The 16,133-nt window shown below is 39.7% G+C and overlaps 1 protein-coding gene across 2 annotated transcripts in view; it reads left to right on the plus strand.

The window, feature by feature from the left end:
- Positions 1–800: 800 nt before the first annotated feature.
- Positions 801–16,133, plus strand: part of SHQ1 (SHQ1, H/ACA ribonucleoprotein assembly factor) — a 103,811-nt gene continuing 88,478 nt past the window's right edge. Inside the window, exons 1-5 of one of the 2 annotated variants that reach the window (NM_001035049.2) lie at positions 853–1,066; positions 5,163–5,227; positions 8,040–8,162; positions 9,413–9,573; positions 15,822–15,934. In NM_001035049.2, coding sequence (NP_001030221.1) covers positions 924–1,066; positions 5,163–5,227; positions 8,040–8,162; positions 9,413–9,573; positions 15,822–15,934 — 605 coding nt within the window. In that variant the 5' untranslated portion in view covers positions 853–923. Of the gene's footprint in view, positions 1,067–5,162; positions 5,228–8,039; positions 8,163–9,412; positions 9,574–15,821; positions 15,935–16,133 lie in introns of both variants that reach the window. The other variant, XM_024982511.2, reaches the window with a different exon arrangement.

The following is a 16,133-nucleotide window of genomic DNA, read 5'->3' on the forward strand; positions in this document are numbered from 1 at the left end:
TTTTGGTAATTGTAAAATGCATGATTGTAAGACATATTGCTTAACCTTTGTGAGTCGTGTTCTTCGGCATTCGTGGTGTAGATTAAAAGAGATGAGTGGAATGGACGTTCACTAAACGAGCAAATTCTGTTCAATTAAGGAGTTAGGAAAAGGAGAAAAGTGGCAGAAACGGACAGAGGGAGAGAGGCATGGAGGGAAAGAGGAGGAGATAGAAATCGGTAGAGAATGAAGGAGAGGGAGAAAGGGGAGTTATTGACAAGGCAAGTGAGAACTAAGGAAAACCACAGTAACGGTGTTTCTGTGGTTTCTGCGGTGACGGCTCCAACACACCGGGCCTCGACAACTTGCCGGGAACCTTGTTAGAGCTTAACATGCACAAATGCATGCTATCCTCACACCGTTTCTACGAGGCTAGGTTTCTAACCTTATTTTATAGAAGAGATATCTGAAGCATAGAGAGGTTCTGTAACTTTCTCAAAGTCGTAATTCTGGGTATTGGAAAGAAAGAATTTAAACGCAGGTTTCACTGCCTGCAAAGCCAATGCTGTTAAAATCATCTCTTCTGCTGCTGCTGCTGCTAAGTCGCTTCAGTCGTGTCCGACTCATAACCCTCAAAGAAGCTTAGTGGCTCTGAGGTGGATTCTTGCCCGGGTTCTTGCAAGTTATGCCCTGGGTTCAATTTCTGCGCACAAAGCCTCACTCCTCCGGTCCCTTCTCTAGCTCCAAGCGCACAGCGTCCCGTCTTCATGGAAACCGGCGCGAGGCGGGATTTCCTCTTGCACGCACGCGCACTTCCGCCTAGAGCCGGAAGCACCGTGTCTAACAGCGGGTACCAGCGCGTGGGTACTTCTTGGAGAGTTTCAGTGGCAGGCCCGCGGCGGCTGCGAGAGTGGTCGACTTGGGCGCCCGAGTTCGGCGTGGTGATGCTGACTCCGGCGTTCGATCTTAGCCAGGACCCCGACTTCTTGACTGTTGCCATCCGCGTGCCTTACGCCCGAGTCTCTGAGTTCGATGTCTATTTCGAGGGAGTCGATTTCAAATTCTACGCCAAGCCGTACTTTCTCAGGCGAGTTCCGGGTGTTTGGCTCTGGGAAGAGTATGTTTTGGGGATTCATTTATTCATTCATTAGATAACTGCTTATCGAGGGAGGACTTCTCGGCATCGCGACTGCCTTTTTCCGAGGTACCAGCAGCAGGTGCCGAGGAAGCGAACTCTTTCGGGCTTGCGCTCTGAATGCTGCAGAAGCTTATTGTTTCTTATATCTTCTTACATCCCCGCCTGGAAGAGATTCCGGAGCCACTTTAGAACGCAGAGTTTGGGACCATAATCGCCTTTCCTGTTTTTGTCCTGTCGCCCTAGTTCTTGTCCCTTTTCCTGTTTCCTTTTCGCTCTGCGTTAGTCCTCCTTGTCCTGAGACAGCTCACGCTGCCTTCCCTACTAACCTGTCGGTTTGACTTTTTCAGTCCACGTCGTGTTCGCCGACCTCCTGGCTGACGCTTTCTCTTCCTTGAAATTTTCGCCTTTCTTGGTCCGGCTGATGCCATAGTCTCCTTCACCTCTTCGTTGTTTGGTTCTTCTCTAATATTACCCCTTCATTGTCGTTGTCATCCCGCAAGCCTCAGGGAGGGACCTTCAGCTCTTGTTTGCATTTTTCTCCCTGCAGAACCGTAACATCAGTGGTAACAGCTGACCTCTTCTCCCCCTCGTGTGGTGGGGCAAGCAGTGCGTTTAAGTGAAGGATTAAGTGCTTGTGTGCATTATCTCATTTGGCCTGGATAGCGATTCTTGGAGATCAGTTCAGTTCAGTTCAGTCGCTCAGTCGTGTCCGACTCTTTGCGATCCCATTGAATCGCAGCACGCTAGGCCTCTGTCCATCACCAACGCCCGGAGTTCGCTCAAACTTATGTCCATCGAGTCGGTGATGCCATCCAGCCATCTCATCCTCTGTCGTCCCCTTCTCCTCCTGCCCCCAATCCCTCCCAGCATCAGAGTTTTTTCCAATGAGTCAACTCTTGGCATGAGGTGGCCAAAGTATTGGAGTTTCAACTTTAGCATCAGTCCTTCCAATGAACACCCAGGACTGATCTCCTTTAGAATGGACTGGTTGGATCTTGCAGTTCAAGGGACTCTCAAGAGTCTTCTCCAACACCACAGTTCAAAAGCATCAATTCTTCGGCTCTCAGCTTTCTTCACAGTCCAACTCTCACATCCATACATGACCACAGGAAAAACCATAGCCTTGACTAGACGGACCTTTGTTGGCAAAGTAATGTCTCTGCTTTTGAATATGCTATCTAGGTTGGTCATAACTTTCCTTCCAAGGAGTAAGCGTCTTTTAATTTCATGGCTGCAGTCACCATCTGCAGTGATTTTGGAGACCCCAAAAATAAAGTCTGCTGTTTCCCCATCTATTTCCCATGAAGTGATGGGACCAGATGCCATGATCTTAGTTTTTGACTTCCCTGGTGGTCCAGTGGTTAAGAATCCTCAGAGATAGGCATCATTATTTAGAAAACATTTTAGAAGACACTGCCATATTATTCTTTCTCAACATTGTCAGTACTTTCTTTTCTCCTTTCTACCGAGTGAAAATCCAATCCCCTCATCTTTCTCATTCAAGTGTAGTTCCAGCCTACCCTTCCTGCCCAAGTACATTTCCAGTGCAGACATTCTTCTTGAGTTAAGCTATTAAGTACTTGGCCTGAACCTGTTCTGCTCAGGTATTCCTTTGGCCTTAACTTAATCTACCTACTTGAATATGTTGTATAAAAGAGTGTCTGGATTTATACAAATTGACCAGGGAAAGCCTGTTTGAAGAGGTGATATTAAAGCCAAAACATGAAGAATGGGAAGAAGATGATGATGTTAGCAAACATTTATTGACATTTTACTCCTAGTTAGTGCTTTATGTGACTCACTTGATTTTAGGACAGTCTTACAAAGTAGGTTTTGTTATATACTCATGTTGCAGATAAGGGCTCAGAGAAAAGATCTTAAATGAGATAGGATGATAAAATTAAGTAATGTGAAGGAGTTTATACAGTACTTTTTATACAAATTTATCCATTCCTTGAGTAGCAGAGGCTTGGGTGTTGGGTACATATGGGTGTCAGCACACTTATAGTTCTGTGACTTTTGGCAAGTTATTCAGTCTCAGTAAGTTTTCTAGTCTGTTAAGTGGGACTAATATTAGTGATTTAAAGAGCTGATGTGAGGTTTGAGATAATGCATGTATAATCCTTATTACTGTGCCTGATAATTACATATTCAATAAATGGTAGGTATTATTATTTATTAAGGGAGCATATTGTTGCAATTATCTGCTGCCAATAACCAATCAAACCTGTGTAAAATAACAATTCTTTAACTCCCTCTGTTGATTTTTATGCCTTAGGAGTTTGGTAAGAGCTTGGCTGAACTGTTCTGGCTTAAGGTCTTTAGTCATGCATGGCTGGACCTGGGACAGGAAGGGCTAAAGCAGCTGGGGACTTACAGGGTAGGTGAAGGAGAGAATCTCTTTTCATGTGGTCTCAGGACCTCCCTGTGTGGTCTCACTTGTGATTCCTGCAGGGAGTTACATCCCTACCATGACAGCTGAAATTTTTGAGTAAATATTTCCGGGAGCAAGGCAGAATCCATATCATCTTTTATAACCTAACCTCAGAAATCACAGTGTCACTTCTGCTATAATGCTTTGTTTCAGGTAAAACAATTCTAGAAGCCCACTCAGTTTTAAGGGGAGGGGACATAGATTGCATTATTGGGAGGAATGATGTGAGATAGGTCATCTTTGGAAATGCAGTTTGCTACAGTATACCAGAGATGAATAAAACCTCACCCCTCTCCTTGAGAAACTGAGTGTATAGCAGGGAAGGCAGATTTGTTAGCAAATACTGTTTCGCCATCATGCATTAAGAATTTAACTCTGTACTTACAAAGAGCTTAGAAGGGAGATGATAATAATAGTTTACATTTTCCGAACGCTTGCCTAATGTACTAGCCACTAAGCTTTTTGTATTATCCTTTCTTTCTCACAGTAACCCTCAGATAGATTCTATTATTTTTCACATTTTATAAATGATGAATATGAACTTTGAAGTTAATTAACTTGTGGTACAAAGAAAGTTACAGAGCTAGTAAATGGCACAACTTGGAATTAAGTCCACAAATGGACTTAATTTAGACTCTGAAGGTAAAGTTCATATTTGTATCCATTGTATAACAAATTTATTCATACCTGAATTTTTATGCTAGGTTTAGAAGGGATTTTTGTTTCAAAAATGTGTTATAGCTTCAGGAAACATTACGATCAAAGGTAAGTAGGGGTAAAGCCCTGTACCTTTTGGGGTCTGCTAAGATGGATGATGATGATCATGATGATGGTGTTAGAATAGGGAACAAGAAGGAGGGGGGTGTGGGAGGAAAGTAGGTTCATATTTTTAAGTTTGGAGTGGAATGGATCTGGCCTCATATATAGTATGGGTGAATTTAAATTGTCTACCCAATATCAAGCAGTCATGGAAGCTTTCATTGTAGAGAAGTGACAGATTTCTGTTTTAGAAAAATTCTTTTGGGGCCTCAGTTAGAGCATTGATTGACCCAGAGTAAAACTGGGAACAGGGAAATCAGTTCATGTCCTTTAGCAGGAAAGAGGGGGAAATCCCTATACAGTAATAATGAGATTTACAAAAAAAACACTTTTGCTTTCTGCCTTCTTTTTAAAAAAGTAGTGATTTACCCAATATAAACAATTGGTTTTGTTGGTTCTTTATTCTTTCTCATTTTTTTTTGTTTCTTTTCTTTTTGGAAGCCAATTAGTATACTTTTATTGAGCCCATCCTGTGTCAGTCATCAGGTATGTAAATAACTCATATTAGGAAGGGAAAGTACTATAAGAGTAGTGATAGCTAGTATTTATTGTGGCTTTTCTTTTTTAAGTGTTTTATCAGTGACTAGTGCCTATTCAAACAGAAAAATGAGTCATCTCTGATTCCTCTTTTCTTAGCTAGGGAAGAAATATAAGTTATTTAGTTTATAAAATTTAAATGCTGAGGAATATCTTTTTAAATGGTTGCTAGATTTCAGTGCTTGATGCTTACTATCATGCTTCATGATGCTTTGTAATTTAAGGACTTCATGAGACCTTTTGTTACATCTGCAGGTTAACCCTTCCTGGAAGAATTGTAGAAAATGGAAATGAGCAGGGATCCTATGATGCAGATAAAGGTATTGCCCTTAGAATTTTCTATTAGCTTTTTTTCTTTGAATTCTTCATGTTGGTGTAGCTCCGTAATAATCTCATGTTATGGTGACCTTTAGGTGAATGGCGAGTGCAGTCTGTCCCTGTCCCTCTTTATTGTTTCTTAATGTCCAGTGCCTGTTATTCATGGATTTCTTAACAGTTACAGTTTCCCCAGTCCTTTAAATTATACTTCACATTGTTCTTTAAAGTTTAATTAGTTAAATACTCTGGCTCTGTTTTCTGAAAGTTTTATTTCCTACTTCTCCCTACATTTAGTAAGTGTTTAAAAATTAAAGTTAGATTGTGGGAAGTGACTGATTAGAAAAGAAGTGGATGATTTTTGTAAGCTGTGAGTCAAATGTTTCTAAGACAGTTTTTTTTAGAATTTTAAAAATTTATTTTTTGTTTAAGCATAATTGATTTACAGTGTGGTTAGTTTCAGGTATACAGCAAAGTGATTCAGATATATATATATTCTTTTTTTCCATTACTATTTTCAATCTTAAAATATAATTATGTGTAGGTGAGAGAGAAACTGTCCATATTGGACTTTTAAAGACTGATTGAATTTTCTTCTCTTCATTGATAAGCCCTTCATTTCAGCTTATCTTGAAACCATTTATTTTCCTTCTGTAGAAGTCACTGGATTTTCCTTTATCAGTGAATCTGGAATAAGAATACCTTGTGTACTGTTGTGTGATTTATTCAGTGAATATTGACCTCAATGAGCTAGGGTAATGGAGGAAAGATGGAATGAAAGAGTTAAATGACAAAGTTCTAACCCATAACACAGTATAACTGATGTGATGAAGTACAATGAAACTGCCTTTCTAGGTATTAAATCCACTTTTAATTGCAGATAAGGTGCATACTGAAGCACAGTTATTAAATCTTGAAAGTAAATGGGGGTTTAGGAAGGTTAAATATGTGGAAATATTTGGATTTAGTTGTGTTTGATATATTAGAATATGGCTAAGTGCACTGAAAGAGGTAGTTCAGTTCAGTTCAGTCGCTCAGTCGTGTCCGACTCTTTGTGACCCCATGAATCACAGCACGCCAGGCCTCCCTGTCCATCACCAACTCCCGGAGTTCACTCAGACTCACGTCCGTTTTAAAATGTAAGAGTAGTGAATAATGTAATCTATTCATAGAGGAACCTAGATGAAGGTGATAAACCCTGTCAAGGGAAAAAAAGAAGTACATAGATGGAATTTGGGCTTGTATTAGACAGGCTTTAGGGATATATCTCTTGAGATATCAAAGAACTTTATCAAGCCATCATTGCCTTATTTAAGATTTTGTGTATATTTGAAATGGCTGCTATTCTTCATTGGATTCAGTTCAGTTCAGTTGCTCTGTCATGTCCGACTCTTTGTGACCCCATGGACTGCAGCACACCAGGCCTCCCTGTCCATCACCAACTCCCGGAGTTTACTCAAACCCATGTCCGTTGAGTCAGTGATGCCATCCAACCATCTCATCCTCTGTCCCCTTCTCCTCCCACCTTCAATCTTTCCCAGCATCAGGGTCTTTTCAAATGAGTCATTTCTTCGCATCGAGTGGCCAAAGTATTGGAGTTTCAGCTTCAGCATCAGTCCTTCCAATGAATATTCAGGACCGATTTCCTTTAGGATGGACTGGTTGAATCTCCTTGCAGTCCAAGGGACTCTCAAGAGTCTTCTCCAACACCACAGTTCAAAAGCATCAGTACTTCAGTACTCAGCTTTCTTTATAGTCCAACTCTCACATCCATACATGACTACTGGAAAAACCATAGCTTTGACTAGATGGACCTTTGTCAGCAAAGTAATGTCTCTGCTTTTTAATATGCTGTCTAGGTTGGTCATAACTTTTCTTCCAAGGAGTAAGCGCCTTTTAATTTCATGGCTTCAGTCACCATCTGCAGTGATTTTGGAGCCCCCCAAAATAAAGTCTGTCACTGTTTTCACTGTTTCCCTATCGATTTCCCATGAAGTGATGGGACCAGATGCCATGATCTTCATTTTCTGAATGTTGAGCTTTAAGCCAACTTTTTCACTCTCCTCTTTCACTTTCATCAAGAGGTTCTTTAGTTCTTCTTCGCTTTCTGCCATAAGGGTGGTGTCATCTACATATCTGAGGTTATTGATATTTCTCCTGGCAATCTTGATTCCAGCTTGTGCTTCTTCCAGCCCAGCATTTCTGATGATGTGCTCTACATATAAGTTAAATAAGCAGAGTGACAGTATACAGCCTTGAGATACTTCTTTCCCTATTTGGAACCAGTCTCTTGTTCCATGTCCAGTTCTAACTGTTGCTTCCTGACCTGCATATAGGTTTCTCAAGAGGCAGGTCAGGTGGTCTGGTATTCCTATCTCTTTAAGAATTTTCCACAGTTTGTTGTTCTTCATTGGACTAGATATCTTGATTTCACTGCCTCCCCCACTCCCCCAGGCTAGAAATAAATCTTATGAGTAGCTACAGTTGAATCTAAGCTATTGCCTTCTCAGGCCATTGTGTTTTTGACCTGAACTTTTAATGTTATCAGTAGGTGAATGTGATATTGGGTAAGATTTAAGCATTTGCAGCTTTAACAGATTAATTTCTCATAGAGAGGACAGCTGAATCAGTGGTTCTGAAAAACCTCATTTGAACCTTTTCCTATCTTGATTTTTATTTACTAACTATGTAATAAGGGCATAATTTTGGAGCTCTATGAAATAAAATGATAATTCTGAGATGTCTGTTTCTTAGGTATGTTTGTGAAGTGTTTGAGTATTTTAATTTAGCTAAACATAGAACCCATTTATCTTTAAGGAATTTTTACCATTCGGTTGCCCAAAGAAACTCCTGGCCAACATTTTGAAGGGCTGAACATGTTAACTGCTCTGCTGGCACCAAGAAAATCCAGGACTGCAAAACCACTTGTGGAAGAGATAGGTATGTTTATTGCAGTTGGGAGGAAATGCAGGTAAGTGAATATTTGGAATGCTGTGTGTTTCTCGGGGAAAAGGGATATAGCACATAGGAAATAGGAGAAAATACTTCAGATGACAAGATGAGGAGATCATGTCACACCATATGAAAATAGTTCATTTGTTGACATTTAATTTAAGACATAAAGAACTCTGTTAAACCAGTAGGTCAGTCATTTTTGGGGACCAATTGAGGCAGCATCTATGTGTTTGGCAAAATATTGGCCTCTTGAGCTAAATCCAGAAGCCTACAATTCAGTGTAAGCAGAAAGCAAACACCACCCAGGTCAAAGAAGTAGAACATCTCCCATGTCCTGGAATCTTACCCTGGTTATTTCTCACTCCTGACTCTCCAAGGTAACCACCACCTTCAGTGTTGCCTGTTTTTGAATTGGATCAATATATATATAATCCATTCGGAGAAGGCAATGGCACCCCACTCCAGTACTCTTCCCTGGAAAATCCCATGGACAGAGGAGCCTGGTAGGCTGCAGTCCATGGGGTCGCTAGGAGTCGGACACGACTGAGCGACTTCACTTTCACTTTCCTGTGTTGGAGAAGGAAATGGCAACCCACTCCAGTGTTCTTGCCTGGAGAATCCCAGGGACGGGGGAGCCTGGTGGGCTGCCGTCTATGGGGTCGCACAGAGTCGGACATGACTGAAGTGACTTAGCAGCAGCAGCAGTAGCATATATAATCCATTACAGTAAATGATCTTTGTTGTCTAGCTTCTTTCACTTAACATTTTTGTGAGATTTATCCATGTATAGCTGAGGTCCGTTTGTTTTTATCATGTTATTGTTTATATATCCTACCATTGATGGAACTTTGGCTTGGTTCCTTTTTTTTTTTTTGTCTAATAAGAATAGTGAGGTAAGGGCTGGGCAAAATAGGTGAATGGGATTAAGACATACAAACTTCCAGTTTTATAAGGAAACCACGGGGATGTAATATACAGCATAGGGAATCAGGTCAATAGTATTGTAATTACTTTATATGGGGACAGATGGTGGTCATTTTGTAATGTTTGCCAGTATCAAATTATTATGTACTACACCCAGAATGGACCTAGTATGATACATTAACATATTTCAAAAAAAAAAAGAGAATAGCAGGAGTATTCTTTTGGGGTACATGGGCAGACACTTTTTCCCTATACTTTTTCTTCCCCAAGGAAATCTAGTGCTTTAATGAACTAGTACTTTACATATTTAGGTGCTTCTGAGGTTTCTGAGGGAGGAGTGGAAGATGACGATGATGAGTTTGATTGGGAAATTGAACAGTCCCCCTATGAAGAGGTACCAGAAAGTGCCTTGAACCCAAACTGCCGCTACGGGTTTGGAAACTTGCGCTCAGGAGTGTTTCAGCGGTTGCAGGTATGATTTTCTAAAAGACCTTGGTATATACCAAGGGTTTGACCATTTGCATAGTTTAATTTCAGTTCTGCTCATACCTGGAGGTTTTCTTATGAAGATAGTAGGAGATGTTGTATTTAGAGCGCAAACCATAACTGCTCGCACGTGATCGTTACACAGTCACTCCCTTCCGTGTCACTGTCTGTGTAGCCCGGTCTCATTGTGCTTACACATGAAAGATGTCCTGGTACTTTCTTTTTTCTCCACTTCAGTTGTTATTTTAGACATGAAGTTTCCAAAATACAGAACAGAACCCCTCTCTCCTCATACTTCCTGAAAAGCTTTATGTTTTATACTTCTAAAAAATGAAAATTCTTTATTTGTGGCATGATGTCTCTTCTGTTTTATATGTAAATGAAGCAGAATATTCCTGATGAGAAGGGGTTTCCGTCTTTTGATCAAATTGTTTAGTGTTTAGTGTACTGTAGACACTTTTCTGTATTTACTCTTTGTGGGGTTTGAATGGAATCTTTTGTTAAAATCTGCTCTTTGGTCAGTTAGGCTAAAAAAGGAATGACATCACTCTCTTCCTCAGACAATGTGGGAAATTCTATTTCATGAATAAAATGGAGATTTTGGGTTATTTTCTACTTTAGTTGTATTATAGAAGGCAATATAGTTGATGTCTTACTTTAAAATTTTTTAATTTATTTACTTATTGAACTTTTTGGTCTAGTTTTACTTTTTTTTTAAATAGAATGTCACATAATTGGAACCATGCAACATGTAAACATGTAGCCTTTTCAGATTGGCTTCTTTTTTAGTAATATGTGTTTAAGTTTCCTTCACGTCTTTTCATGACTTGATAGCTCATTTCTTTTTTTTTTCTTCTCTGTTTCCTCTGACTGGAATAGAGCCCCAGCCCTTAGCAGTAAAATTGCAGAGCCCTAACCACTGGACTGCCAGGGAGTCCCCTTAATTTTTTTCAAATGAAAGAAACATGTGATGAACAGTTTTTTAACTTCATTCCTTCTGGGTAGAGGATGTTAAACCTGCTTGGTATGTGGTTTATTATAGTAAGACATATTTGAGTCTGCTAAGGAAAGGTAAAGGATCTGTGTTTTGGTCCTACTTGTACCTCTGTTTAAATTTGGAATTCAGGCCAGTTATTTGACCACAAATAAATTTTGTCTCCTCTTTGTAAAACAGCGATAAATTTGCTCACCTACTTTATAAGGCTGTTTAGAAAAAATACAGAGATGCTACATTTGAAAACTCTTGAGAAAAAAAAGATTAGCATGCTAGAAAGACTTCTGCCCTTAAGAAATTTAAAATGCTCTCAAAACTTCTTAAAAGAAACAAAATTGGGATTTACTTAAGAGCAAATAATACTGATGAGATACTTCATTCAAATGCCTTGTATGTTTTTCTGCCGAGTTATGGTTTCTCCATATTCTCTCTCCCTAACCAAATTTCCTGGTTATCTCTCAGGTAGTAAGAATAGAATCAGTTTTTTTCTACAGCGGAAACTACAGTAAATGGACCTCCGTTGTTTGGCAGAGAGTAGTCTGTGGTTAATCTTTTGGAGATTACCTGTCTAAAGCTATAAATGAACGAGAGAAGACTCCTGCAGGCTAAGGACAGATTGTACGTTCAGTCTGAAAGTGCTTGTTGATGCCAAGGAACTTGGTTTCTTCATTACTGCCGCTGTGGAGGGAAGATCCTCTCAAGGGGTTTCTGCCACGTTGCTGAGAAGATGCAGGACTGCCATGATGTGAGCCCAGGCCAAGTCCTTGGGAGGTCAGAAATTCTTGTATGTGTTGAAAATGTTCACTAAGTTAGTAGTTTAGGTTAAGAGAAAAGTTATTAATCAATATTCTTTTTATCTTTGAATGTCTTGTCTAATGCCCTGAATCTCTAGATTCCTGTCTCCCAGCTTAAAAAAACATAAGCGAATCATCCTCACATTTTTGGAGCCCTCCTGTAGCTCTTCCTGACTGCATCCCTCTGAACCTTGTTATTATAAACAATTTGAATGCCTGTTGTCTTCAACAGATGGAAAAACAAAATGCATTTGATAAAATTCTAAAGGATAATGTAAATAGCAATACTGTTAACAGTGTAGGTATATAACCCCACATGTACAATGTAGGGATCACAAAAAGTTCTGAAACTAGAAGTTTTTTATATTGAGTTTGATGACATGACCTGATCAGAGCTGATATGTGAGTTTTTCAATAATTAAAAAAAAAAATCCCACTTAGTGTACATATTCAAAGATTTTGCAGTAGAAATAGCAATGAATTTAAATAGGGTGTGCTGCCCCAGACTTCTTAGAGGGGATTAAGTAACACATGGATTGTATGTGCACCATTACTTTTCTACACTCTTTTAAGAGTGAATCCTGAAGCTCAGCCCTCCCTGGGGAACTTGGGTAGACCGTGGACCTCAGTGACAGCTAGTGGACAGTATCTGGACCTCCAGTGACAGCTAGCAGCTGGTATGTGTGTCCCTGAGAGGCACTGGGCTGGGTTCCACGTCACCATTCTGTTGTGGCCTCATCGCTATTGTATATGCATATTCTACCACTGGATGAACCAATATGTAGTCTTTAAAGAATATTGTGTTTTCTTATATGGATTAAATGTGAGGTTTGTGGTGTCCTTCATGACAGTTTGGAAATGTCAGAACTTTTGAAAATCATGTGTGAATCAAGATGCCAGTAATTAAAGGATGCTGTCTTCGGGGTATTAAGGTACATGTGTTTTATGTGATCGTGCCACAGAAATCTTTCATAACTGGTATTACTTGCAGAGTTCAATTGCATTTATAACTGTTCTGTTTGTGACATTCATGTCATGCGATTAAAAACTGAACAATCATGTAAGATTAGCGTGTAAGACCTTTTTTTATGGATTGTAAAAAAAAAATTCTTTTTATTTTTAGAAATTTTATTATTTTTAAATTTTTTAAATTGCAGTATAGTTGATTTATGATATTGTGTTAGTTTCAGGTGTACAGCAAAGTGATTCAATTATACATGCATACATACATATATGTGTGTATATATGTGTATATTTCAGATACTTTCCCCTTATAGGTTATTAGAAAATGTTGACTATAATTCCCTATGCTATACAGTAGGTCCTTGTTGATTATCTGTATTTTACATGTGGTAGTGTGTATATGTCAGTACCAAACTCTTAGTTTATCTCAACCCCACGTCATCCACAAGACCTTTTTCTACTAGTAAACGAGCTAGAGGAAACTGAGACCATTATTGCATAAATAAGAACTTTGAGAACATATTTTCTATTTTAAATGATGTGTTTAAGAAACCACCATTTACAGTTCCTCTGGTTCTGCCTTTGGATGAGACAATATCCATAAAGTTTTGTTGACTCATATTTTATTAACATTTTTACAGTCTCTTCCCACCCACCCTCCATTAAATGAAATACAGCTTCATTTTTCTCTGATGATAAAAGCAATATATATTCATTATAAAGATACAATATAAGAAAGAAAGTAAAACATCATCCATAATTCCAGTACCCAGTTATCTTCTCTGAATTGAATTATTTAACCCTTTATTGGGGGACAGTGTATAGTCTTTCATGTTTATTTCCCACCAGCCATTTACACAGGGTTTGCTTAGGACTTCTGTATTTTATGCTAATACTGAGAAGGAAATAAAATTATTTTTGCTGAAACAAATTCTCTGTCACCACCCTGCCCCCATACACATGTGTGCACGCTCACCCACACTCTTTCCTTTCTGAAATTTCTGCCAGCCACAGGGTGCCTTTGGAAAACTGTCCTGGCAGTTCCAAGTCAGGGTTTCTAACCAGGCTTCTGGCGTCAGTGGCTGCCAGCAGCAACAATCCTAGAGTCTCTGGACTGCCACCCAGCAGGCTCCCGGGACCACTGCTGCCAGCAGCCGCAGGATGCTGGCCTGCCGGCCCTTTCCTTCTCTCAGCTACACTGGGGACCTGAAGCTGTTGTTTCCAGAGACCTACTGGCCTGATGGGCACACATTTCTTCATTTTCTCTCTGGAGAGTCTCTGCCTTCACTCTGCTGAAACTCACATTAGCCTTGTTTAGATCCCACATGACCTTTTCTTGGCGCTGCCCATCTTTAAATGGCTCTCCCAGTGCTGACCTTAGCAGTACTTTCACAACAAAAGAAAAACAAGAATCATTTTCACCCTGTTGTAGCGTGTCATTTCTCATCCTCTTCACTTCCTTTCTCTTGTTTGACAGATGCCTTAGATTTCACTGCTCCAAGCTAACTTCACTTTTTAGTTTGTTCCGTTTCACACTCCCCGCCCCCCACCATGCTGCCCAAGGCCTGCCTCGCTGCCCCTCCTGTCTCTGTGGTTGAGGAGGTGATGTCAGGCAGGTGAGGAAGCAGAGGAGAGAGAAAGAGTCCAGGTTGTCCTGCTCAGGGAAGAGATATGTCTGAGAAATTAAACCAGAACTCTAAAAATGTTTTCCCCTGGAAGCCTTGCTGCACGCTTGTAAACTCTGTATTGCGAGTGCTCTATTTCCAGTTTATTTTGAATTGAGTAAATTTGTGGGCTGCCCAGAGAATCTAACTCTGATTTATAATCATGTATCTAGGAAAATTCATTCTGAGCCTCCTAAAAGTAAATTGTAAAAGAACTCTTGGAATGTAGATTTTTCCAAGTTTGGGGATCTGTTTTTTCCCCAGAATGTTTGTGCTCTGAAGTATTCAAATATTCTGGATGTGACTTCCAAAAATGAAAGAGCCCCTGGGCCCCTTCATTTCACTAGGATGTGCTTACATTAAATGTTGGTGATGTTTCGTTGTTCAGTCGCCGGGTTGTGTACAACTCTGTGACGCCATGGACTGCAGCAGGCCAGACTTCCTCGTCCTTTACTGTCTTCCAGAGTGTGCTCAGATTTCACATCTGTTGAGTCAGTGATACTATCTAACCATCTCATCCTCTGCCACCCTTTTCTTCTTTTGCCTTCAGTCTTGCCCAGCTTCAGGGGTTTTTCCAATGAGTTGACTCTTCACATCAGGTGGCCAGGCGCTCAGCCTTCTTTATGGTCCAGCTCTCACATCTGTACATGACTACTGGAAAAACCATAGCTGATGTTACTTTAGCTCAATGGATTGTGGTAGGGCTGAGAGGCTTTTTTTGAGGGTTTTTTTTTTTTATTGCAGGAATTCTGATGGTGTGGAGAGTTCTATATCTTAGTCTCTCCCTGGAAGATTCCATATAGCTGGTTTCATTGTAGTGATTTTGCTGTGCCACAGCTGTTGACTTTAAGCCTGGGCATCAGTCACCAACCAGTCATTCTATTTTCAAGTCTGTTTTAACAGTTTGCCTTCAACCCTCTACCAAGTTATTTCCCTTGATTTCTTTTCAACTAATAGTCTTCAAGCTGCTTCCAGTTTGCTTACTTATCCCTTGCAGTTGGTGGTGGGAATGGGGAGATTGAAGAAAGAAAAAAGAGCTTTAGAAATATTTTGTATTGTACAAGTTTTCTTCCCTTCATAATTCTAGTCAAAAGAAAAAAGACTGTATGGATTGTAGGTGGTTTTACTAATACAGGTGTTTTTTGTAGAGTTGGACTTAGGAAATGTGGTAATGTTGAATATTACTTTGGATTAGATTTTTAAATTTTCAAGTGGAAATTATGTCTATTAAAATTGTCCTTAAAAATTCTTGTTAGGGATGAAAAGGGGCAAGGAAATAAGGACAGATCCCAAAGTTGGCTTGGTCTTGGGGGATTGACTAAAAAGATTGCATTTCTCTTCAAGGGGAGTATTTACAGGGACATGAAAATTATCTAAGTTTTGGGTTGCTGACATGGCACCCCTGGCAGCAGCAGCTCCATCTTGGGTCTAGAAATTTATTTCAACTTGCCCTTTTATAATTTTTAAATCTCTGGGAGTAAATGGGGGAATAAATGGAGAATTAGATGTTCCTGTTTGCTTGGAGAGGTTTATTCTGTTCTGGTTTTCATGTTAAACTTTTATAGCTTTAATCCATGTTAATCAGTTTGTTTGTTGTAAGGATTAAATGAAATAATTGATGTGAAAGCTTCTAACAGGGCCTGGCAAATAGTAGATGTTTAACAAACATTTGTTGGATTTGAATTTAAATGTCACAGGGGGTATAATGACTTATCGATCTATTAGATTCTTCTTGTGTTTGGGCATTTTGTACAAAATTAGATATCTCATGGCTCAAATAGGAGACAGCAATTATTCTTTCTTTCCTGGGTGTTCTTAGGATGAATTGAGTGATGTTATCGATATTAAGGATCCAGATTTCACCTCTGCTGCTGAACGAAGGCAGAAACGCCTGGCTGCTGAGCTGGCCAAGTTTGATCCTGATCATTATCTGTAAGTATTGAGTTTTATTTTTTAAGGTTTAAATAATTTACTTGAAATTGAGTATTTAAAAAAATTTTGAGTGCGTTCTTGACCATGTTGGACATGTGCTTTTTGGACTCCAGAAATGAGTGATAGCTCACAATCTTAATTGACATTTAAATTAACCTACAGCTGTTATACCTCGGTGATCTTTGTAAGGTGCTACTTT

This window comes from Bos taurus, chromosome 22 (genome assembly GCF_002263795.3).
Source record: "Bos taurus isolate L1 Dominette 01449 registration number 42190680 breed Hereford chromosome 22, ARS-UCD2.0, whole genome shotgun sequence".
NCBI classification, from domain to species: Eukaryota; Metazoa; Chordata; class Mammalia; order Artiodactyla; family Bovidae; genus Bos; species Bos taurus.